Source organism: Ixodes scapularis, unplaced genomic scaffold (genome assembly GCF_016920785.2).
Source record: "Ixodes scapularis isolate PalLabHiFi unplaced genomic scaffold, ASM1692078v2 PGA_scaffold0__279_contigs__length_252992795, whole genome shotgun sequence".
In the NCBI taxonomy this organism is placed as follows: domain Eukaryota; kingdom Metazoa; phylum Arthropoda; class Arachnida; order Ixodida; family Ixodidae; genus Ixodes; species Ixodes scapularis.
In genome coordinates this window covers 50,988,902-51,012,957 of record NW_024609835.1, presented here as the reverse complement: position 1 = coordinate 51,012,957, position 24,056 = coordinate 50,988,902, and the positions used below count along the sequence as shown (strand labels likewise).

At 47.7% G+C, this 24,056-nt stretch overlaps 1 protein-coding gene across 2 annotated transcripts in view; it reads right to left on the bottom strand.

The window, feature by feature from the left end:
• Positions 1–17,292: 17,292 nt before the first annotated feature.
• The window catches only part of LOC8043772 (amyloid-beta-like protein), a 40,575-nt gene continuing 33,811 nt past the window's right edge, over positions 17,293–24,056 (bottom strand). For both annotated transcript variants that reach the window (XM_029982171.4, XM_029982170.4), the window contains exon 9: positions 17,293–18,965. In XM_029982171.4, the coding sequence (XP_029838031.2) occupies positions 18,687–18,965 (279 nt within the window). In that variant the 3' untranslated portion in view covers positions 17,293–18,686. The remainder of the gene's footprint in view (positions 18,966–24,056) is intronic.

The following is a 24,056-nucleotide window of genomic DNA, read 5'->3' as shown; positions in this document are numbered from 1 at the left end:
TAATTCCGTCTTCTAGTCCAAACGTGCAGAACATTTCGGTTGCATTGACGTTTGTACCACTAATTTTATCAAACGAGCTAACGAAGCCGCTAGAAACAGCGAAGTTCCGGAGCAGTGCCAGCAGCGCTACATACACTGGGTAAGACGGCCGTCTCCAATTTGCGGGACACACGCGGAACTGCGCGGAACTACAGCAGCGAAACCACGAGGAACTGTGTCGACGTTTTCGACGTTATGGAAATCGCGAGAACTGCGTCCAAGGAAGGCAGGTTTTCCTGCCGGCTGCCTGGGTGCCTTCCGTGCTGAGTTCGGTTCCGTTGTCCCGTGCCGAGTGCCAACCGGCGTTCAACGTGATTCTTCTGCGTGTCAGCAACATCGTCAACGTGGTTCTGTATTTCTTCGTGTCAGCGACGTCGTGATGGCAGTGTTGTGAGTTGTGAACAGAAGACGAATTATCGCCGATGTGACCGTGTGTTCGCGTATCAGTGGTGTAACAACAAGATGAGATGACGTCAACTGTCGGGCATTGATGCCGCTGGTCGGGCCGTTATCGGAGGGGCCGGGGTGTCGCAGGATGACATTCCGCTTTACATTAAAGAGTTTAAAACCACTTGAGGGATTAGGTGCAGTCGATCGACGTGTGGATAGTCATGTTGGAACGCTGGTCTGAACGGTAAGCTCCTATCGTACAGTGGCCAATGTGACTGCCGGTCCCCGAGAGCGATTGCGCTCTGGGGAAAAGACAACACTACGAAAGTATGACGGAAGGTACGTATATTTATAATGGAAGTTTAGCATTAAAAAAAAGACAGGCAAAATCGAAAAAAAAAAAAAAACGCTATCCTTTATTTTACTGTTTAAATAAATTACGGTTCCTGTAGAAACTGCCCTCTAAGTGGCGCGCTGGGATGAGCGCTAGAAGTTTTCGAGCTCGCAGCGGCGCAGCTCCGTACACTTAACAGTTGTCGGAAGTCGCGGCTTTGACTGCATTCAAGTTGATCGAAAAGCGATTTCTGTGCCCGTGAAGCATCACTTCCAACTGAGTGGATATCCGCTCTACAGAGATTAATTCAAGACGGCAATTGCAGCTTTGCGCGAACAGCGCAAATAGAAAAATGAACACTACAATATAAATACTGGCTACGAAGGGCCATGCGGGAAAACAAACTCATGGCTTGGAACCACATTGGAGCGGCTCGATTTATTGGCTTTCAAATAATTATGGCATGATCGAGCGTCTTCTTTGTAATAAGAGATTCATCCCCTGAGCCATTAAAAATAGCCTCAGATGTATGACATTGCTGGAAAAAAATGAACATGTTCGGAATATTTTTTTTTTTTGCTTAGGGAGTCACCGAAAAATTCCGTACGTTCAAAACGACCACTATAAAAGACGGAAACGCAGGGCTCGGTAGTAGTAGGGGAGGAAGTGGCCGAGTGGGCTAACGCGTCTCAGCTCGGAGCGTGGAGCGAAAGCTTGCGCTGGGAATCTCCTGGGTTCGATCCCCGCCGCCCCCGCCCGTTTCGATCTGGATGAGTTTCGTACCGGCACGCGTTCGTGTGATCACTACTGCGTGATGCACGTTAACAATCCCAGGTTAGCGGTTGTACCGCACTGGCTAAATTTCTCATCTACAGCTAAGAGACCGATTACCCGTTGAGGCGCATCTCCATCAAGGCTGTATAAACATAAAGAGCAAGCCAATTTTTTTCGGTAGTAGTGATCGGGGAAGTGTGCTGTTGTATTGATGTTTGTATGTGCGATGCCTGTGTATGCGTTCAATATATGTTGACCTGATGTATATAGTGTGCGCAACGTGTCTACATGTGTTAGAAATTCCGAAGAAAAGGAAATGCAATTGTGGCGTAAAATAATAAAAATATTTTTTTGTAAAACATGAATTGGGCGGTATCTAGCGCCACCTAGCCTAGCTACGTGCGATTACTCTGCTTGACCCTGCCATCTGGTGGCAAGCGATTTAACATCCTTTTACGCTACGCGGCTACGCCATAATTTCGTGTTACCGTGCTGAGAGCCAAGAGGTTGCTTCGGATTTGCTTTTTTTTGAGAGCGGCTTTTGGTTTTGCGGGCGAATGATTTTCACACCTCCGTGATGTGCGGTTGACGCAACGGTTGACGAAGGAATTGCGGCTCGAGGAATAGCAAAGGTAGGACATGAAGTGCGCGAACTGAGTGCCGGTTGTCTCCGTTGAACATTGCAGTGCTGACGATGAGAAGACTGAGTGACTGCATGCTTTCGAAACGTAAGTTCCTTTACCTGCAGGGGTAAAGAAACTTCGGAAATAAATACAGTTCGCGGAAAGCTCGTGTTACGTTTTTATTTCCTGCTCCTCTCGCTTCGTGCAATAGACAGTGTTCTCGTTAAGCCTTACCGAGCTCGATTTGCTCGATTCGTGGCCGCCATAATGAGATGCAGTCGACGGAGGAACTTTTCTTCCGTCGACTGCATTTTCCTCCGTCGACTGCATCTCATTATGGCGGCCACGAATCGAGTTTCTCCCTTTCTGAAGGAACATATGTGTCAAGAGCGTTCCTCCCTTTAGGGAGGACTATACTGACCCTTTTTTCTAAGAGTGTACGGATGTCAGCCATTGACACTGGCGAATTTCGGGGTGCAGTTTCGTACATAGGATCATGAAAGGTTTAATTAATAACGGGAGATCATATATCAAAATAAAAATGGCGTTTTGTCTATATGAAGGCTCCCTCGACGTAACGAGCGCAAGAACTTAAGTACTTCCGGTTTCGACCGGACAATCCCTTTAACATGCCGAAATTTTCTAGCCGCACTCTGCGTGACCGTTGCAATTACCATATGTCCAATGGATGCAATTCAATGTCTCTTATATAAAAACCAAAACAAAATAGCGCCGATGGCTAGTGAGACCTTTACTTTCAGCAGGGCTGATTGTGTTTTCGTCACCTTAATTGATAAAACAAGACCACTTCAATAGCTCCCATCACAATTTTCTTAAAGGGGCGATGCAACGATTTTTGTACTTCTCGCAAATACCGCTTATAACGAATCCCCGACGTTAATGACCAGTGAAACACCCGTTCGTTTTTCACCATACGCAATCGAAATCACAAAAAAAAAATTTAAAGAAAAACGAGCAGCGTTAACCCCCCCCCCCCCCCTTCCCCTTCCTTCCTTCCCCCCCCAAACCACTCACAGCCAGAACAAGGGGCCACGTGATCTGGAGCCGATTATATTCCGCCAATAGCGAGTTTTAGTTAAGGGGCCCCAGAGCTTTGGGTGCCCCAAACAGCTTGGGGCACCCAAAGATCTGGGGCCCCCTATTCTAAAACTCGCTAATGTTGATCCCACTCGCTGGGATTGGCAAGGCACAGGACAGGACGCGGGTTGAGTTCCAGACATTAGGGAGTTTTCCCCCTCCGCTAACCCTCCGCAACGAAGAAACCGCCATTGCGCCAGCGTGTCGATGGCCTTGGCTGTAGAGTTCCGGATAGCGGAGGGGCTTAGCGGAGGGGGAAACACGGTCTACTAAAACTCCCTATTGTTATGGTTCGGCTATTATCGTTATTGCAGCGATTGGACACGGCTCACTACCCGAATGCTTCTCGAGCAATCGATTATCACGAGCCAAAATCGAGTGTCCACACAATGCTCGGGTCCAATCTATGAGCCGCATTCGAATAACGTAGCTGAGCGGTACTGCGCCCAGCAACGTCATCAAGTTTTGCGAAAGAGAGATTGAATAAAAACGCTCGCTTTCGTCTTTGAAATTACACCGCAACAAAGGAGTTTCTTGGCCAGTGGCATTGCGTGCAAGTATCCTTGAGTCCCACTTGTGCCAGTAAGCTCGTGTAAGGTGAAAAACATTCCAATTGAATATCGTTGCACCGCCCCTTCAACTGTAGGTCACTTCCGCTAGCCTGCCTCCATTTGGTTGGCCCCGCTGCCAGTCTCTGTGAAGCACGACAGGAAATCCGCTGGCCAGATTCTAGTTGGTACCACTGGTAAACCCCGCTTGACAGGTTCTGAACTTTCTTAAATTTTAGCGATTTTGACTCGAATATTCGATGACAAATTTTACCGGTGACGCATGCTCACCTCGGCTCCCAATAAAAATAAATGAAAAAGAAGTCACATTTAGTTGTGGCGCGCGAAATCACCCCGGTACTGGTCACATAAAGTTGTAAAGTTTCAAGAAAAGGAACAAATAGCCAGGCCTCATTTTCAAATCTTCGCATCGGAAATAATGTTTTTGACCCTTTACTGACACGTGTGAGTTCCCTTGTGTCCCATTAGGCGCACAATGATGTCTGTGGACCCCAAATGCACCCTGGAAGTCTTGTCCATTGGACGCTCTGCCAATATTTTACAGTACCAGTCAACGAACCGTTTCAGTATAGGCCATTTTATCGTAGGTAGCGCCATTTTGAGAGCGAGAGAGAAAAGGGGAAAGGGCTACTGTCGCTTTCCCCCCTGCTGGAGAGTGAAAGTCCCAGATGACAGGCTTCGCCGGTGTTGGGTGTATGCATTGCCCGAACTTCGTTCCCGCTTTACTCTCTGTTTTAAACTCCAAAACCTAATTAGAGCCACGGGTTTGGATGGCGACAGTCGCCGGGTCATCGAGACACCATTGCTCGATTTATAGGGTGCACGAATAACGACTGAAAGCGTCGAATACTGTGTGAGGATCCTATGTAGCACGGAATCCGGCAAGGCGAGTGCTAATCATGTCGTATTACACCTGAGACTGCGGTGGAAGAAATCGGAAGAACTTTCAGTAGAAGGAACAGACACAGTCTGTTCCTCCGCAGTTTCAGGTGTAATACGACATGATTAGCTACCACCAGCTCGCCTGCACTCTCACCGTCTTTTCACTAAAGGCGAGTGCGGCTGTTTCCACATGACCCCGATCTCCGGTGGCAATGGGTTGCGTTCGTAAACCGAAAAGACGTTTCTCCGACGCCATCCTCTCGACTGTGCTCGGAACATTTTGTGAATAGGGCGCGCACCGCACCGAACACTGTGCCGTCGATGAAGATGGGGTGCGCTCGCAAGGTGCGTGCAACTTTCTCGTGATAATTGCTGTTTCAGCGTGTAACTTTTTGCAACTGAATTATATTGATATTTTGAAGTGTTGACAATAGAGAGTTTTAGCAGATCGTTTTTTTCGCCCCGATAAAGATACTTCCTTTCCCTTCCGGCGGCCTTCGGCATGCATCGTAACGTTATCGGGTGTCGTTATCGGTACAAAAAACGATCTACTAAAACTTTCTAATGACTCAATTTTATCAACTACAACGCTTAGTTGAAGGCTCATTTCCGCCGCCGGGTGTGGCTGGAAATTGTCGAAAAGTTAGTTCTACCGGTTTTCCTGAATCGCTATCTCCTGCGCGACACCAGAGAGCCGTGAACCTATGTTGACCGTCACAACGCGACAAGATTCTTCTTGTCGTGTTGTGACGGCTACATTATGTACTAATTTTCAAAATTAGTACATAATGTAGCCGGAAATAAACCTTCAGTTTCTGTTGCTGAAAGTTGAAACATGCTCGTGCATCGCTTTTGAATCGTTGAATCATCGATCAACTCGCTCCGGTAATAGGCCCATCTTAACTTTGCTGTTTTCAGTTCTCGACAAAAGACACACTCGTCGCCACGGGATCCTCAAATAAAACGTTTGTAAGCACCGATGCATGAGCCTGTTTCAACGTTTATGAACATCGATGCATGAGCATGTTTCAACTTTAAAGGGCAACTCCGCTTAATTTCAAAAATTTTGAGATAGTGGCCGATTTTGCTTTTTGAAGCACTCAAAAACAATCCCCAATCCTTTGTTTCGCGAAAAATAAAATATTTTTCGTGTAATTTTACTCTAGCCATGATCACAAACCGAAACCGAAACGGTGGCAAAGCCGGACAACATTGTATATTCGGCATCACTAAGCATGTACACCCACGTGATATACAAGGGGAAGAAGGAGCTCCCCTCTTATCAGGATCCTCCTTTGTGCCTCCTGGATTAGCACAGGCGTCGCTATTCTCCCCCCAGAAGATTATAGAGGATTAACCTGTCACTCAAAATTCTTACAAAAGCAGCTTCCCTCTTCGGGGAGAGCACGGCGCTGGCGCCACCCGTGCTCTCCCCGGAAAAGAAAACAAAATTGAAAAAAAAAAAAAGAAAACAAAAAGAGGCTGTACATGCTTGATGACGTCGCGGACGTGCCGGGAGAAGGAATTTGGAGGAAGCGGAAATGCAGCCGGGCAGTGTTGTCTGGCCCGCACGTCCCATCCAAAACCAGCGGATTCGTGCTTGTCAAACTTTGAAAGCGATTTTAATGAACTTCTAGGCGGAATTCCGTCGTAATATTTGCCATGGGGGTTTTGTAGAGGATAACAAAGAGAACTGTATAGTTTTGCACTACTGGAAAAGAAGCGGAGTTGCCCTTTAAAGGGGTACTCCACCGTTTTTTTTCATTGTCTCCGATTTGCTTGAAATTTTGCTAAACTAACCAACAAACATTGCTAAAATATTATCCCAAATATTAGGTCAAAATATTGTTTTTTCGCGAAGTTATTGAATTTACAGTTTTGGTCTTTACCATGTTTTTCAAACTGAAAGTCTCTACTGGCAACAACAACAAAGTGACGTCAGTGGAAGGCAGGGGTTAACTTTTTGGACTACAGAAGTTGTTCCCAACGGATTTGAAGCAGTTTCTTGCTGTCAAATGAGTGCTTTGGAAGCTCGCTTTCGTATCCGCGATCCAGCACGGAACAAATGATTGGCATATTCTATTTTTAGACTACTTGCTCGAATGGCAAACCTGCCTGCCACTGACGTCACGGCACTGAAAAGTGCGCGAATATTTGAATATGGGTTTTTGCACCATTTTCATTTGCGGATTTCACAATACCTATTATGAATTTCGCGATGCTAAATAGCATACCGGAAAGGCTAAAGGCCGGGGAGTCAGAAAATATAGATAGTTGAGGTAGCTCAAAAAATCGGTGGAGTACCGCTTTAAGCAACAGAAGATGAAGGTTTCTTTCCAGCTACATTATGCACTAATTTTGAAAATAAGAAGAATCTAGTCGCGTTGTGACGGCCAACATAGGTTCACGGCCCTTGTTCACGGCTCTCTCGCAACTCCACGAGCTCCAAGATGGCGGAAGAGACGGGGATAGATTCTCCCAATTTTCCAGGATTTCCCGTGCGCCTGCTCGCTAACGCTGATCAGCGCGCTAAAATGATTTATTTGTCTACAAATGCGAAGCGGTTAGGAAGGGATCGTATTACATGCAAGCGACGGGGATGTTAATGCACGTCAGGAAAACGAGCATGCTGATATTTAAAAGTTGCAGACGCCTCAACTTGCGAAGCTTTGTGGTGGGCGAGCGCGTTTTAGGCAACGTCACTGTTTGTGGCAGTATATTTTTGAGGGTGATGAAGATATCATGTTTGCTCTTTATTTGGCCATTCGTGCTCTGAAAAGTGAGCCGCGCACGGTGACCGTCAAGCTTCAGAAGAGCAGCGTTCACAGTATTGATGTCTCCGTGTCACAGTCTCACAACTAGCGGCTCACCGTCTCAGTTTTAGTGTATTGCAACACGTGATCCAACTGCTCTATGGTTATTGATAAAAAGTTTGTTACCGCAGGCTACCGCGCAGTGTAGCATTACAACGGGGAGCTCGCGCTGCGCCTTTGAAGCACACTTTTCAGCGCGCGCCAGGAGCGTTGTTGTGCTCACGGTAGCCTGCGGTAACGCTATGCTAAAACTGCCTATTAACATAGTCGGCGTGTTTATGGGTTTTATTCATTGCTCTATCAAAAATAAATATTTTAATATACCGTACATTTTATGTACTGTGTTATTTGCAACGTTGCGACCCGTTCTAAGCTCACGTCATGAACGGCTGGCTAACACAGACGCGCTTAAAATGCTTCGAGCATTTCTTTATTAGCTTTGTAATTAGTACCTGAAAGCAAGTACGGGTATTCTGTCTTTTTAAAGTGCTAGGAATAAATGGTCATGTTCCTTGTAACGGCCTTAAAACGCGAACCCATCCCCGATGTGTATTGCTCGACATACCGTTGCGCGACGAGTTTTCTCCTACTTATATATATATGGCAAAGAATAAACTTTTCGTGCACCTTACTATAGAGCTCTACATTATTAGTGGGAGCGTTTGCCGTCCCGTTGAGCCCAGATTGAGCTGGCGCGGAAATCCGCAGCGTATGCGAAGTACGAAAAGTACCTAATGAAATTAGACATCGCGATCCTTCGTGCAACGCTGTTGCAAGGCGGATCACAAGGATTCCTATTTTACCGCGCTCACTTTTTTCGTTAAAAAGGCTTCCCGCATCAAGGCCGACAGTCCGCGGCACCGTTTTCGCGCCGCCGCTGCCGTCCCCGCTCCTCTGGTTCTCCGTTCGTCCGCGAGAGGGCGAGCGGCGCGCTGGAGTTGCGGGAGATCGCGATTCAAGCAAACCGATAAAACTAACTTTTCGACGATTTCCAGCCACATCCGGCGGCGGAAATCAGCCTTCAACTAAGTGTTGTAGATAATAAAATCGAGTCAGTGTCACCAATTCAAAATATCAATGTTCAAATAAATTCAGTTACAAAAAGTTACAAGCTGAAACAGCAATTATCAGGAGAACACTTGCACGCACCTTGCGAGCGTACCCTATGTTCCGAGCACAGTCGAGAGGATGGTGTTGGGAAAAAGATTGTTCGGTTTAGGGACGTAAGCCATTGCCGCCGGAAATCGGGGCCATGTGGAAAGCGATGGAGCTTAAAGACATTGCAGCCACACTCGCCTTGCCGGACTCCCTGCAAGCTATACATAGGTCCTCAGACAGTTTTCGACGCTTTCTGTCGTTATTCGTGCACCCTATAACCGAGCAATAGTGTCCTAATGACCGGGGGACTGTCGCCATCCAAGCCCGTGGCTCTAATTAAGTTTTGCAGTTTAAAACAGAGAAGAAAGAGCGAACGAAGTTCGGGCAATGCCTACACCGAACACTGGCCAAGCCTCTCATCCGGAACTTTCACTGTCCAGCAAGGGGGAAATCGCCGGTAGCCCTTTTCCCTTTTCTCTCTCGCCCTCTTTCAGTAAAACAAAGTGACCGGCCAAGCTGCTCAATCGGGAACCCTGTCATCATCCGCAACGTCATCACCTCGCTCTCGTTCACGGTAAAGTCTCTTGATGCTTATTTTACGAGTAACGACAACCAATAAAATGACAAAGCACATACCGCTGGGACAAAATCGCGGCATTCAGTTCAGACCTCTGCTGTGCGCCGCCATTCGCCGCCATTCACTTCCTGAAACCTGCACCGTCACGCAGTCGGCGCTTCAAAGAATGTCGCTACCTGTAGGAAGCTCTTATTTAGGGACCTTAGCTCACGGGCTCCATTCTAATGATAGTGATCACTTATCTACCATCTGTACGTCATTGCATCATCATTAGACGCTGTTCCCTTTAGAGGTGCTTGAATATTCTACGTCGTGCAAATACCAACGCATCTGCATTATTACGGGCTTAAGCAGAGCAAGTCGGTTCATTGCCTGTGAATGGGGCCGGCTGAACATGAGCATGAACATGTTCAGCTGACCCCATTCACAAGCACCTGCATTAACCTTTTTTTCTTCTTTTTTTTTTACGGAGGAGATGTATTGTTAATTCGAGAAAGGGTAAATTTGTGTGCCTTGCAGCAAAGGTAGAAAGTGAAAAAAGTTCGAATTGTTGCTGTCCAGCAAAATGCATCACGAATTTTGCTGCACAGCAACACTCATTTCAAGGCGCCAAGGAGAGGCGAGAGCCTCTCACTGCGCGACAATGTACGCGCAATCTCAGAACCAATCAGCGCAGGGTTACGTAATCATGTAATCACTATAGGTTACATGATCATGTGTAATCGCAAAATGTACAGTTACGTGACGCAGCCCTATCAGTTGACGTCATTGCAAATGATCATGTAACGTCACTCACTGCACGTCGTAGGTGACATCATTGCACGTGGTCAGGTGATTTCATTGTACTTGGTAACGTGACCCGTTGTCGCAACAACCACTTCCTCATAGTGAGACCAAGAACGTTATTATATGACGTATAGTCCCATAATGAAGTTTTTGCCTCGTGATTCATGCTTTATCGTGCACATGGTATGATGTATGATTTCGTCTCACCTTAGCATAGACTGCTGTTAGCCGCGCATGCTAAAAGCGCGAGCTGGTTGCTTCGGATGAAGCCTCGGCGGCTGCACGATCGCTCGTACAGAGTGCTCTAGTCAAGGCGGTCAAGGTTAGCCGCTCGCGCTTGCACAGTCTTCGCAGTTAGTCCATGCCAGAGCCGTATATGATTCATGCTAACACCAGCTCGGAACACGTGTAGCGAAAGCTCCTCCTAGACAGCAAAGCCTGCGCGTTACGTCACATGACGTCACGTCCGGGAGGCCGGCACGGGCGCTGATTGGATGCGAGTGCGCGTCCGCGTTCGCGTGGGGCTCAATGCTGACGCAGCACCTGAGACACCGGACGCTCATTAAGGTTGACTAACTTCCGGCTGTATAAATATGCATATTCAACATAATTTTTTATTAGGGCATGATGTTGGCGTTTCTTATTGGGCGAATGTTTGTCTGTATATTTATTTGTTAAGATGTGTGGGTTGGGTTTTTTGTACGCTGCGATTTCCACCCCAGTAGTCGCCGTCACCAACTGACAATATTACTAAATAAAAAAAAAAAAGGAGATTACACCACTTGACGTAGGGGATCACGAGCTGCTGCGGCGGCTCCTCGTAAGTCAATCGCCAAAATGTGAACTTACCTTGGTCCTCTTCGGGTACAACTTTTGTGCAGGGTGTGTCAAAGCTCAGAAATAAGCACCCAAGGTAACTCAAAACGCGCGCTGCATACTATGTCCCTCCCAACTTTATGCGTAGGATTATGATACATTTTACTTTATTTTGTACAAAAAAAAAAAAAAAAGGGTCAGCTTGCATTATTAACTAATTAGTGAGAACACACCAGAAGTCAACGAATCAGCAGGCAGCAAAACCTATGGGGGCGAATAACCGAAACGTACATACCAAAGCGACCCGGTTAGTTCGAGCATCGAGTGACGTATCCTCCTGACGGAGATGCATAGAAGGATGGTCTTGTCTGCTTTTTCCTATCCTTCTTCCCCACCCTTCACGGTCAGAAAGGCTATCCTTCTTCCCCACCCTTCACGGTCAGAAAGGCTATCCTTCTTCCCCACCCTTCACGGTCAGAAAGGCTTGGAGCTTTCCTTATGTGAAAATCCGAGTCCTCTACGCGCTTGCGCCGATTTTTCCGGGTGTAATATAGACCGTTTTACTGAAAGAGGGCGAGAGAGAAAAGGGGAAAGGGCTACCGGCGCTTTTCCCCTTTCTGATTGTGTAGAAAGAGTGAAGGTCCCGGATGAGGAGGCTTGGCCGGTGCTGGGTGTCTGCTGTGCCCCAACTTCGTTCGCGCTTTCTTTTCTGTTTTAAACTCGCAAACTTAATTAAAGCCAGAGGCTTCGATGGCAACAGTCGCCCGGTCATCGGGACACCATTGCTGGGTCATAGGGTGCACGAATAAAAACAGAAAGCATAGAATACTGTCCGAGGACATATGTAGCTTGCAAGGAATCCAGCAAGGCGAAAGCGGCTGCAATGTCTTTGAACTCCATCGCTTTCCACATGACCCCTGTCTCCGGGGGCAGTGGATTGCTTGCGTCCGTAAACCGAAAAGGCGTTTCCTCAACGCCATCCTCTCGACTTCGCTCGGAATATTTCGTGAATGGAGCGCGCACCGAACGCTGTACCGCCGATGAACATGGGGTACGCTCGCAATGTGCGTGCGAGTTTTCTCATGATAACTGCTGTTTCAGCTTGTAAAATTTCGTAACTGAATTTATCTTCATAGTGATAATTTGTAGTGGCGACTGAATCGATTTTATCATCTACAACACTTAGTTAAAGGCTTTTATTTCCGCCGCCGGGTGAGGCTGGAAATTGTTGAAAACGTAGTTCTATTGGTTTTTTTTTTTATTATTTTTTTATTGCGATCTCCTGCGCGATACCAGAGAGCCGGCAAAAGCGCTCCTTGGAGTGCCGCTGGTGGGTTGTTTCCGTTGACTAAAGCGCTTTGAGGCGCTTGATAGTCGCTGCAGGGAACGACTCGTGTGTTGCGATCTGCGTTTTCGAGCCCAGTGCGCACGTTTCTCTGTTTGAGTCATGGCATCCGCTAGTGTGGTGACGGGATGAACAGCGGCAGCGAACGTGCCAGCGATAGAAATTGGAGGTGAGTACTCAAAATAATGCATCAAATAGTAAAATAATTCGTGGCTGCTTCGAGGCTTTCTGCGGTTCGACAAAAGTACATCTAGAGCGTCTTCGTCGTTCATTCACGAGGAAATATAAGGACAGGGACACGAAGATAAAAACAGCACAGCAAGACGTTATGTAGCAGCTCAGGGCGTTTACAAAGTCAATTGAGGTTCCCGTTTCGTGTATCGCTTGCTGATTACAACTAAAAGCGGCTACGTTTAAATAGGCCCATTGCTGGCAAAAATGTATAAATGGTTCATCATTTCCAGTCATGCGGAAAGCAATGGAGCTTAAAAACATTCCAGCCGTACTTGCTTTGCCGGATTCCATGCAAGCTACATAAGTCCTCGGACAGTATTCGACGCTTTCTGTCGTTATTTGTGCACCCTATCACCCAGCAATGGTGTCCCGATGACCGGGGGACTGTCGCCATCAAAGACCATGGCTCTAATTAAGTTTGGGAGTTTGAAACGTAGAAGAAAGCGCGAACGAATTTGGGGCACTGCAGACGCCCAACACCGGCCAAGCCTCTCATCCGGGACTTCCACTCTTTCTACACAATCAGAAAGGAGGAAAGCGCCGGTAGCCCTTTCCCCTTTTCTCTCTCGCTCTCAAAATGGCGGTACCCACGATAAAACGGTCCATAGCTAGGGAGAAGGGGAAATTTTAAGTCTTTTTTTTTTCTTCCTTTAAAATGTTACCTAAATTTAAAAAAAAAAAAACAAAAAAAAAAACGGCAACTTTCAGAAGTCTGTTTTTCTTAGGGATGTCGCGAACCGGTCGAGGTTCAAGTTCGACTTTTTCGAACTTCGTGTGAAACGTACGTTCGACAAAGGTGCGACTCAGGTTCGACTGCTATACGCATGCGCGACAGGCTGGCCGGTTGATTTCAAATTGGATGGTGATGGCCACGGTGGATGGCTAAGGGATGCTAAGGCAGCACTGATTGGTTATTTCAGTTATTAGATTGGTTATTTCAGTTTGTTGCAAGTGTCCATAAAAGTAACCCTTTGCATAAAAAAAAAAAATAATCCTGCAAACCTAGACATGTTTGTATCAAGGTCTGGCCACACTGTCCAGAAAGTCGAAACTGTTCGAACCGGTCTAATCTGGTTAAAAATGAAGGTTCGTCGACCGGTTCGAACCAGTCAAACCCGAAAAGTTCGACCTAAAAATCTGGTCGACAGAAGTTCGCGACACAGGGATGTCGCGAACTGGTTGAGGCTCGAGTTCGACCAGGGTTGACTGATCTCAATGACAATAGACTACTTCCATAAAGCCCTGCATGCAACACGGCGCGCGTTGCCCTCTGGGAACTAGTTGGCCAGGGAGGAGGGTGGCATGGTTTCGGTTTCGATCGACACGTCGACAAGAGATTGTTTTCTGGTTCCGAGAGCGTCATTTGTGGTCTCTAAACTAACCTAAATGGTCATACCTCGAAGCTTTAGCACAATCCCGAGACGTATAGCTTGTCTTAACACATGCTTGTTGTATTTTTGTACTTGAGCCTTCCTGTTAGCGTTCCAATCGAGGTATGTGGACGAGCCAGTGCTGGGAGTCTCGACGCTGCGAAGCTCGGGTGCTCGGGGATCTTGCTTGTGTACGAATCAACAAGCTGTAGCAAACAATAAGTATGCATACATCGAGCTCGCGCCTTTACATTAGTGTTGTTGATCAGGAAGTTTGTTTGCTTCGTGCGTCCATAGACGAAATATTACTTTTTGCCCCCACCCGCTTGCATTCCACTAATATTCAACATCGCGTATGCGCATAAAGTTATCCTGCAATCATATAGGCAAATTCGCGCATACAGACCGTTTTAAGAATGCAAAAGTCGAGCACTTGTGTGAAGAATGTCGCACCATTCGCCGGAAGTGCGTCAGCCGGGCATGAACCCCTATGCGCACCGCATTGGGGTTCATGCCCGTCCGGCGCACGGTGCGACATTCTTCACACAAGTGCTCGAACGAATTCAAAGCGCATTTGACGGTTGCTAATGGCCATAATATTTGTTATGTGTTTGCTGTCTTCCTGCCTGAGTATGCCGAGATAATTTCAGACACACCGTTCCCGGCACAGATCTCGGGCTTCTGTAAAAACTCGTCCAAAAAGGCGAGGGATGCTTTTTAGGGCCTCCGTCGTAGCTAGCCGATCTCAGCGTTTGCGAAAAGTTAATCTTCTATCAGCATAAAATTTGAATGGGCGATATATGATGACACGAGGAAGACATCATAGTAACTTTTGTGCAGTAGTGAGGTCGAATTTATTGCGTAAACGCTGGCCTCAACTTTGATACCCTGTGAGGATGCGGCTACTTTTCGTTTAATGAAGTAACAGGAAGGGGACGTTTGGCAAACAAAATGCGTGTAAGGTTCCAGACGAACAAATTTCAGTTGTAGTTCACTGGTACTAGACGGGATTACTGGCATTGAGCTCAAAGATACACTCGTGGGGTGAGGTGACTAAGCCACGACTTACTACGTTCGCATACGCACGCACAATATCCGGTGTTTCGGGAACCAAGGAAAGTGCCCCGGTCTTCGTTTCGCATCGCTCGAGAATGAGTGTATTGTACGTTAGTGAAAAGTCAGATAGTCGAAAACGCAAGCAGCGCGTTCGGTCGCGGCGTGATAGCATGAGATGAAGCTGCTCAGTCGAAACCGAAACTGAGTGGCCAACTAGTTCCCAGAGTGCACTGCGTGGTATTTCGCCGCGGTGGGGCGCGTCGGTTTTGGAAGAAGTCCATTGCTGGATCGCGCTTCCCGCTCCCGCGAGTGAAGCCACCGGACAGCCATCCTGCCCGTAGAGGATTTGCGGTTTCGCTAGCGTTACATAGGCTGGCGGCAGCGTGCTGAAGACACGTTTTCTACTCGTTCGTCGAAGATTAAGACCCTGCGTAAGGTTTGAGACTCGCCGTTGAAAACACATGAATTTTTTTTACAAAAGCGCAGTGCAGTAGGAAAAAGGCACAAGAAATAAACAAAGATTTTGTACTACTGATATGATTGCCATAAACGTCTAATAAACAAAACAAAAAAAAAAAAACGCGCCGCTGGTGTTACTTTTTTTCCCTCCCTTGCCCCCTACTCCCGTCGCCACTGGACGCTGGATCAAGCTCATTTCTGGACCGCAAGTGCCGCAAGTTACAAAAACAGTCAGAGTAAAATTTAAACACTGCCCAGAGGAACACTCTCCTGCTATATGAAAGACCCACTGGGAGCGCGTGCTTTGGGCAATTCCATGTCGCTCGGAGGGGAGGCCTCACTCGGTGCTCAGCTGCACCAGCCGCGCCGAGACATGCTTAACAGATTTTGGTTTCGGTTTGGCGGGAGAGCGCTTTTTACGCGGCACGCCTGGGAGTATTGTAAAAAAGGCTCGAATGAAGTCTCGTTATCACAAGCGCTTTTATCTTATATTTTTTTTTTGTGCAAATCATTAAATCAAGCACCGCGAAAAAACAAAGATTACAGTTATGCTGATGCCCTGTAGAAAGCGCGCTTTCCCGCCAAACCGAAATCAAAATTTAAGCACGTCTCGACGCTGCTCGCCAGCTGGCGCGGCTGAGCACCGAGTGAGGCTTCCCCTCCGAGCGACATGGAATTGCCCAAAGCGCGAGCAGCGCCTCCCTCAGCGACCGCCCCTGCCACGCGCTCCGAGTGGGTCTTTCATATCGCCGGACTGCACACATACGGCTTCACACACATTGCACTCGCAAAACACATCCACATGGCACCGATACGATTCTTGATCGGTATCCAAGCGTGCGAACGCAGAGATGCAGCACCAGTTCAGACACTTGCGTTTGAGGAAGCTTTGATCAGGCAGCGAGACCGGCAAAACTTGCTTTCGACGAGTTATGCTTTTTTTCCGGGGCACTGCACTTTCGTAAAATTTTACACGTGTTCACAACAGCAAGTCTCAAAGGTTACACAGGGTCTTAAAAAAACTTTTTCAGCGAATGACGACGAATTAGTCGAAAACGTGATATTAACACGCTGCCGCCAGCCTCTGCAACGCTAGAAAAACCGCAAATCTTCTACGAGCAAGATGGCCGTCCAGTGGCTTCACCACTGCAAAATTATTCAGCATTGTGACTGCAGACAAATAAAGGCTTACCTCCAAGGGAGCCAGAGCTTAATAAGGAGTCTAACCTACACCAAAATATACTTTAAAAATACTGAGCCCTGGGTCGCTAAACTCGTGAAACTCAAAGATGGGGCCGAAGTTAACGGAGCGCACCGATTGGCCCATCACGACGATGGCTTCGCGCTTCTTTCGCCGACGTCCAATCGGCACGCTCCGCGAACTTTCGGCTCAAACTTTGTGTTTCACGAGTTTAGGGTCCCTGGGCAGAATGTGGCATCATGCGAAAAATCTGCAAGTAAGATCAGTAAATTGTAAGTTATTTTTAAAGGAGCACCAAAGTAAATATTGATACTTTTATGGCACAAACACAATGTATACGGACCCTATGCAGCTCATAAAACCTAAAATTACAATCAACCACATGTGACCTTTTTACCCTTAGAAACGCTACCAAACACCGGGACAAGCCCCCTTTCCGAGATACCTGGGTCCCTAAATTCTGGTTGTCCATGAAATCTAGCAGGAACCTTGAACCTCGGTATCTGGAGCTTTCAAGGAATTTCATTCCACACAACCACACAAGCTAGCCAACAAAAGTCAGAGACACGAAAAGCTGGCTTTCCACTAAATGCACAACAATTTTGCCGATTTCAATCATGTGAAAGTTTGGTGACATACACAGCACAAGCTTGAAAGTTCTGGCTTATTATATCCTTATACTCGCTAATTCGTACCAAGCCCTATACATTTCTTGAAAGACGGGCCCTCTGACCCTCCTCGCCCCGCCCACAACCAAAACACCGAGACCCCTCCCCCAAAAAACGACTGTAGCTTCCCGTCGGTCAAGAAAGCAAGCCACGCATACGGTGAGACTCTTGCAAATTTTTATTTTAGCTTTTCCACTCAAGTTACACTACATGCACAATAGGTTACACTGGTGTGACCCGATACTGGAAAATACGGAATTGTTGTTATAGCTGCTGTCGACCTGGGACCGAAAAGGACAGTCCGGCAAACTAACAAAAATGCAGGCAAGTGTAGAACCGAGAGAAGCACACACTGACAGGGGAGACAAATTTGGACATATGATATGTTCACTGAGACAATGACAGCTGTGACCACATTAATTTCGCATGAATAGCGTCGATGGCCTACGGACACACAATGCTCGCCGGGGCACACCGTGCGCAAGGGCATCTGCACCCCCAGTTCACCCTAGGCTGGGCACATGGCACATGGAAACTCAGGAGGGGCCGCACACAGCTCGGGGCAGCACGGAGGCTTCCCCACATGCAGGAAAACACATGCAGCTGGCACATACAAATGTAGGCACTACATAATAACCTGTACAAAAAACGTTCACTGTCCCAACTAAAAACAGGCCGAAACTCGCGTGTGTGCAACGCAATGTTTTCCTCATGTATATACAGCTTAGAAAACTTTGTGACACCCTCTGCTGTAGTGTGCTCCTACAAACCTAAGCAACAGAGACTACCAGCACTAGAGGTGTGAACGAGCCATGAGCAAGGACAACCGTCGGAGGGGAAAGTCACGACATGCGTGTCACGACACCAGTGCACCCGGGAACCCCCGCTGCGGCCAATAAATGCACGCACAACCAAATGCTCAATTTTGATCAGGACGCGCCTGAACGGGGGCGCCCGCCCGGACTGGAATGTTAACCCGCCAATGGAAACTAAGTATGACAACCGTGAGAAGAAGAAAACAAATGCGAGCGTGTGGCGCGTGGCTAACGTCGGAAGCTGCCCATTGTCTGTGACCAAGCACACACACAAAAAAAAAAAAAGTTTTATCCACAACTACGCACAGCAAGCTCTACGCTCGGTCGCCGGCCCCGGTTAAGTAGCGTTTTACGGGAGCTTGTTCGAGCTGCGACCCGAGTGTCAACTACTCCATTGGTCTTTCGCAATAGACAGAGTGCACTCGGGGCTGTCGGAGGCGGCGCCGACGCTCTGTTCGAAAGAAACTGAGGCAAACGAAATTTTCATTCCGCGGGTGGGAACAAACGGTTTGCCGTGGTACCGGGACCCAAAGCTCAGGCTGGCTGCGCCCCACGCCGCTCGTGTCCCCAACAACCATGGTCCTTGACCGGGTGCAGAAGGGAGGCCGTGCCTACTCCTAAGACGCGAGGCAAACCAACTGGCTCCCGGAACAACGCGGGACGAGCTAATCCCGCAGCCCGCAGCAGGCACAATACGTCCGTCCGCCCCCTTTTCCCCCTCCCCTGGGGGCGTGGCCGCTCAGTTGGTGTTGGCCTCGAAGTACTTGTAGGTGGGGTTCTCATATCCATTGACCTGCATGCTTGCCAGGTGGCGCTCCTCGGGGCTTGCGGGGAGGGCCCCCTGGTCGACCTGAACGAAGCCCTGCGCCTGGGGGGAGCGCTGCGCCTGGCGGCGGAGCAGCACCGCTCCGACGAGCAGCGCTGTCAGGAGCGCCACTCCGGCAAAGGCCAGCGTGATGTAGACGCTCCCGTTCCACTTGAACTTCTGCAAGCCCTCCTTGCGCATCGTGTTATAGCTCTGCGGGAGAAAAGTTGGTGATGTTTACCTGGCGACCACTGACGGCGGAAGCGCATCCATCCGCTAAGCGGGCATGTACATGCAAGCCAGTACTTCGTTCCCTTTCCATGAAGGTTACAAGATACATACAATATCTACCTTAGGGTAGGTATTGTATAAGTACCATATTTTTCGGAATACAAGTCTCACCCTTGTATGAGTTGCACTTCCTTATATTGAGCAGTTTTCGCGGAAAAGTTGCTATATAAGTTGCACCTCCTTGCGCGGTTCATGCAGTGAGTTCTTTTTGTTTTACGCGCGTTGGTATCACAAAATCTAAGTTTTGCCCAATCGGCTAGATTGCACTTACCGTATGACGTGCAACTTTGACGTTGTGAGTGCGGGGTGCCAGAAATGCCAATATTTATCTTTTTTTTTTTTACACAACTAGGATACGCAGGCAAAATCGGTTTTCTGTTCTTTACTTCAGAAGTGTCAGAGGGCAACTTCCACAAATGTTTGACCGAAGTCTGGAAACCATTGCACCCCCCCCCCCCCCCCCCCCCGCCCTTTAATTTTTGCTAGATTTCTAATTCTCCAAAATTTGAAGTTTCATTTTTGCAGTGTTCCCAAGTTTTCAAAATTCAAGACAACAATAAATAATGACGGACAATACATAGCTCGCCAGTATCAAAAGATGTTTCTTCAGTGGCATTTGGCATTGCTGCCCTTGCAATTGATAACACCAACTGTCCTACAACAAACCTTACAAACAAGTGTTGCTTCAATAACCGTCGGTACGTTCAAATAGCCAAACTTCTGGACGTACTCACAGGGAAGCATAGAAGCTTCAGCCACCCTCCCCCTTCTATCAAATCTACAGGGGCATATCTTTCATTGCTATAAAAACACAACCCCTCCTCTATCTAAGCACAAACCGAATGCTTCAAACTGGAAACCGGAATCGCAGCTTTCATCGCGGCCCAGAAGTACAGAGCGCGACACTGTTAGCGCGAACAAGCGATCGCCGGTTTTTCGAGTGTTTCTCTTTGAAACCAAAGGATGTCATCCAAGTTATTATTGGTATGGAAAGAGCTCATTAACTTCTATAATGTAAGCGATAACATTTCGTGCTCGCTAATACTATTTAGGAATAAAATGCGAAAATGCGCCGACGTCGTGTTCGCGCTAACAGTGTCGCGATGTGTACATCACCCTATTGTACTGTACAAACTTTGACGAGATAAACAGAGAGCTCCTTCTTGTCAATTGCCATAGATTGCAAAAAAAAAGAAAAAAGAAACAAATGTGTTTTCATTTTTTTTTTTGGGGGGGGGGGGGGGAGGAGAGGAGGGAGAGGCCTTGGCCCCCTAGAGGTCAGTAAAACTGTCCACCTTCTTGACATATTTCCCCTGAAGCCGAATGCACTCGCATCGCCAGCGTGGCAGCCTTTCCATGCCCTGCCGGAACCAAACTTTGGTAGCGTGTAACACCCCCGCCTGTTCAAGTGTGTGGGAGCAACACACTACTGACATTGGTGACTGCAAAATGGTCTCGCCTCGCAGGGTGTTTTTGTGTATTGGCACGGAACAAGCGATAGTGACTGGGAGCCGGGCTGGGCTCTACGCATGCACAGCCAAATGTCTGACCGCATGTACGACGCGTCAGGAAGGTGGGGGTACCTGACCTAGTGCCAGCCAATCATGGCTTCACATAAGCGCGTGCAATATCATGATCGGCTGACACCTGGTTGGAATCAGCTGTCAGATGTTTGGGCAGATGTACGGCCTCAACCTGCCCCTGAGCGATTACCATAAAATACCGGCCAAGCACTCACTCAAAATTTGGAGATAATCATGAAAAATTGGGGGATGGGCGCTTGCTTGTCTGGTCATCTATTTTACATATAAATGTGTTGCCCATACAGTAGAACCTCGCTGATATGTTTGTCAGGGGACTGTAGAAAAAAAAAAGTATGATTCGAGAAAACGCAACAACCGTTAACGCACTTAGGGGGGCTCTACATGAGATAGAAAGCAGCTCTTATACAATGGCTTATTTTATGTGTACTTGCAGAACTGTTGAGGACTCTGACATGTTCACAAAAGCACGTAATATCCGCCTGCCACTTCGAATTGAGGCTCATTCACACTGCCCCATTTTCTTACGATAAATTACGCTGCGTATAAGTCACTGAAACATTTGTGTCTTAAATGTCGCGTGTCATGCTTTCTCCTTGAACTGGTAGCCTCGGTGACTTCAACGTAATATTTCGTAACATAACTTACCGTAAGAAGATGGGGCAGTGTAAATGAGCCTTCAACGTTTAGCTATAAAAGCCGTTTTTCCAGGAGCCGCCAGTCCTCTCTCACCCTCCGCGCGATCGTGAACATTTAGGTAGCGGCGCAAGGTGTCCAACGCAACGATCACGTCCGCAGACTTGGGTGCAGCGTAATCGTTTGTTTCTTGCTCGACATCTTCATCACTTTCTTCTCTTTAAAACTTTTAACTTCTCTTTAAAAGAAAGTGCCTTCCTTTTTCGCAACGCCATGACCGTTGTCAATGGGCGCGAAGCGGCGCACATACTCCGAAACACCACGGTTCACGCAATGGAGCGGAACAGAAACTAGAAGCGCAGCGTGCATGCGGGTGCACCCCGTGCCCGAGAAAGAGAAGGACAGATGAAAGAGAGACCGAGCATTTACCGCCTCGCCATGCCTCGCTCCCCATCTGAGCAGTGCTCCAAGGTCACACCCGGCCAAGATAGGTGGCTTCGCTCAGCAAAGCCCAGCGAGGAGACAGAGAGACGGGAAAGAGGGGGAAATAGTAAAGTGCCCACGCATGCCGTGCGACCCGCATTGCATGGTTCGGCCTTGCTCCGCTAGCTTTGCTTCAAAGCCAGCGTGGCAGCCCGCCGCCCAGCGCGCCGAGACGCCGCAATGTTGACACTTTTGGACGTAACAGGCAGGAAACTAATACGTGTATCTCTATGGAAGTAAAACAAAACCGGCATTTTTGAACATTACAGCCGGGAAAATGTATCAACCAAGAACATATCAACGAGGTTCTACTGTATTTTCTCAGATCTTACAAATTTGGGAGTGGCCACTTAGTGTGGAATGGGTGGATGCGTGGTATTCTACCATATAACCTCTTCAATACCGTTTAAATAAAGAAAGAAAAACACCTGCAAGTCATTATTTTGCAATCACTGATGAGCTGGAAGCAGTTGTCCAGGCATGGGTGTGGCACACCACCAAAAAGTGGTTCTGGCAGGGGCACGGAAGCTGCCGCCAATTCTGCGAGTGCATTCGGCTAAAGAAGGAGTATACTGTAAAAATGTTGTCGTTCGTGAGCCCCCCATTTTCGGGAATTTTGCAAACTGGAAAGATTTAATAAGGGTAAGCAAATGTTTTTGTCGTATACACCAACATATTCTTTCCAAGCAAGCTCGCGTTTGCCTGCATCGTGCAGACACTTCGCGTAAGGTGAAAAAGCGAAGCGCCTGCACATGAGCCACGCCGACCGCAGCACCACTGGAGCAGTGAGACGTCGAAGCCACGATTTGTGGTAGTTACCATACGACCCTTTGCCCAATTCGCAAAAAGAAAAAGAGAAAATAAAGGGTTTTACGGCATGCCGGGATGGTGAACTCATTTACAGACCTCCAAGCAGCCAGGAGCTGCGGCAAAATAATAGGTGTAAATCAATATGGTACACCCCTCATACTTCTTGCTGCAACTGGCTAAGAACTCCTAGTGTCTTGACTGTCGCGCGGAAGTAACAAATTAAACCCCTTTACGACGTTTACTCAAAAATGGGCCCATGTTTTTTATGAGCAAAGCCCACACACACATTTTCGTGCGATGCCCATGGACAGCCAGCGGTTATGACTTAAGGGAACCCAGCAAATAGAGACATGAATAACGTAGGGACTCAAACGTGGGATCCGGGCCAAGATCCTGAGCATGAGAGCCTCAAGTGTGGCGTCCCAGCAAAGTCAGCCTCCTAATCTTTGTCTTGTTACTTGCTAGGCTAATTTCGTAAGATCCTAAGATAGGCCTCTGCAGGCTCTGCTTCTAGAAAAGTCAAACCAATAATTGACTGACTATAGTGCCCTTAGCCAGCAGAACCTTGTTTTAAAAAACGCAGATAACAGAAACAATTTTTGTTTTTTTATGCGAAAGCATTACCACAAAAATTCAAGAAGAACGCCCACCCAAAATGAAAAGATAAATGGTGAAAAACAAGGGGTGGGCCATCTTTGGAAATGACACAACAAAACTTCATCAAAAACTAATGATAAATACCTGGGCACCCCATTACAAAGCACGAGACGCGGGAGCTGAAACTTTGGATCCTGGACACCGCAAATTTGCGTTTCAGTATGCGATAAACACACGGGAATTCGCAACGAACTGCTGTGTCACGGGAAAGAATACTGGAGGTTGCGGACGCAGCAAATTCGCGTTTTACCGCGCGAATAACCCGCTGAAACCCGCAGAGAACTCGCATCTCACGAGATCGAATACCGCAAAAGGCAGACGCAGCAGATTCAAGATTTATGGTGCAATAAACATGCGAGAACCCACTACAAACTTGTCTGTTGCAGGAACCGATATCGCGCACGCAGATCGCAGACAGAAATGCGAAATCCGCTACTAACTCGTATGTCACGGGAACGAATACCGCAGATCGCGGATGCAGCAGATTCGCATTTCACGATGCAATATACACGCGGGAACAACTCTCGTGTTACGGGAGTTGATATCGCACGCGCAAGTCGCAGACAAAAACACGGAAACCCGCTATGAACTAGCTTATCAGACGTATTGGTACAGCAGATCGTGCGGCAAATGGGATTCCCGTCGGACATTGCGTGACGTCAAGGGTGGGCGATGTTTCGGAATTTTTATGTAACAGATATTTAGCCAGAAAAACGGGATGGGCGATCTCTTGGGGCTGGGCATTCTCTCAGAACTTTATGGTAATTGTTTTGTTGAGCGAAGCCGATGAAAGCAACAACTAAATTACCATTGGCTGGGCATTGTCTGTAGCAGCGAAACGGCACCTAAATTCCCATTGGTTGCAAAAATTTTCTAAGGGAGGTTC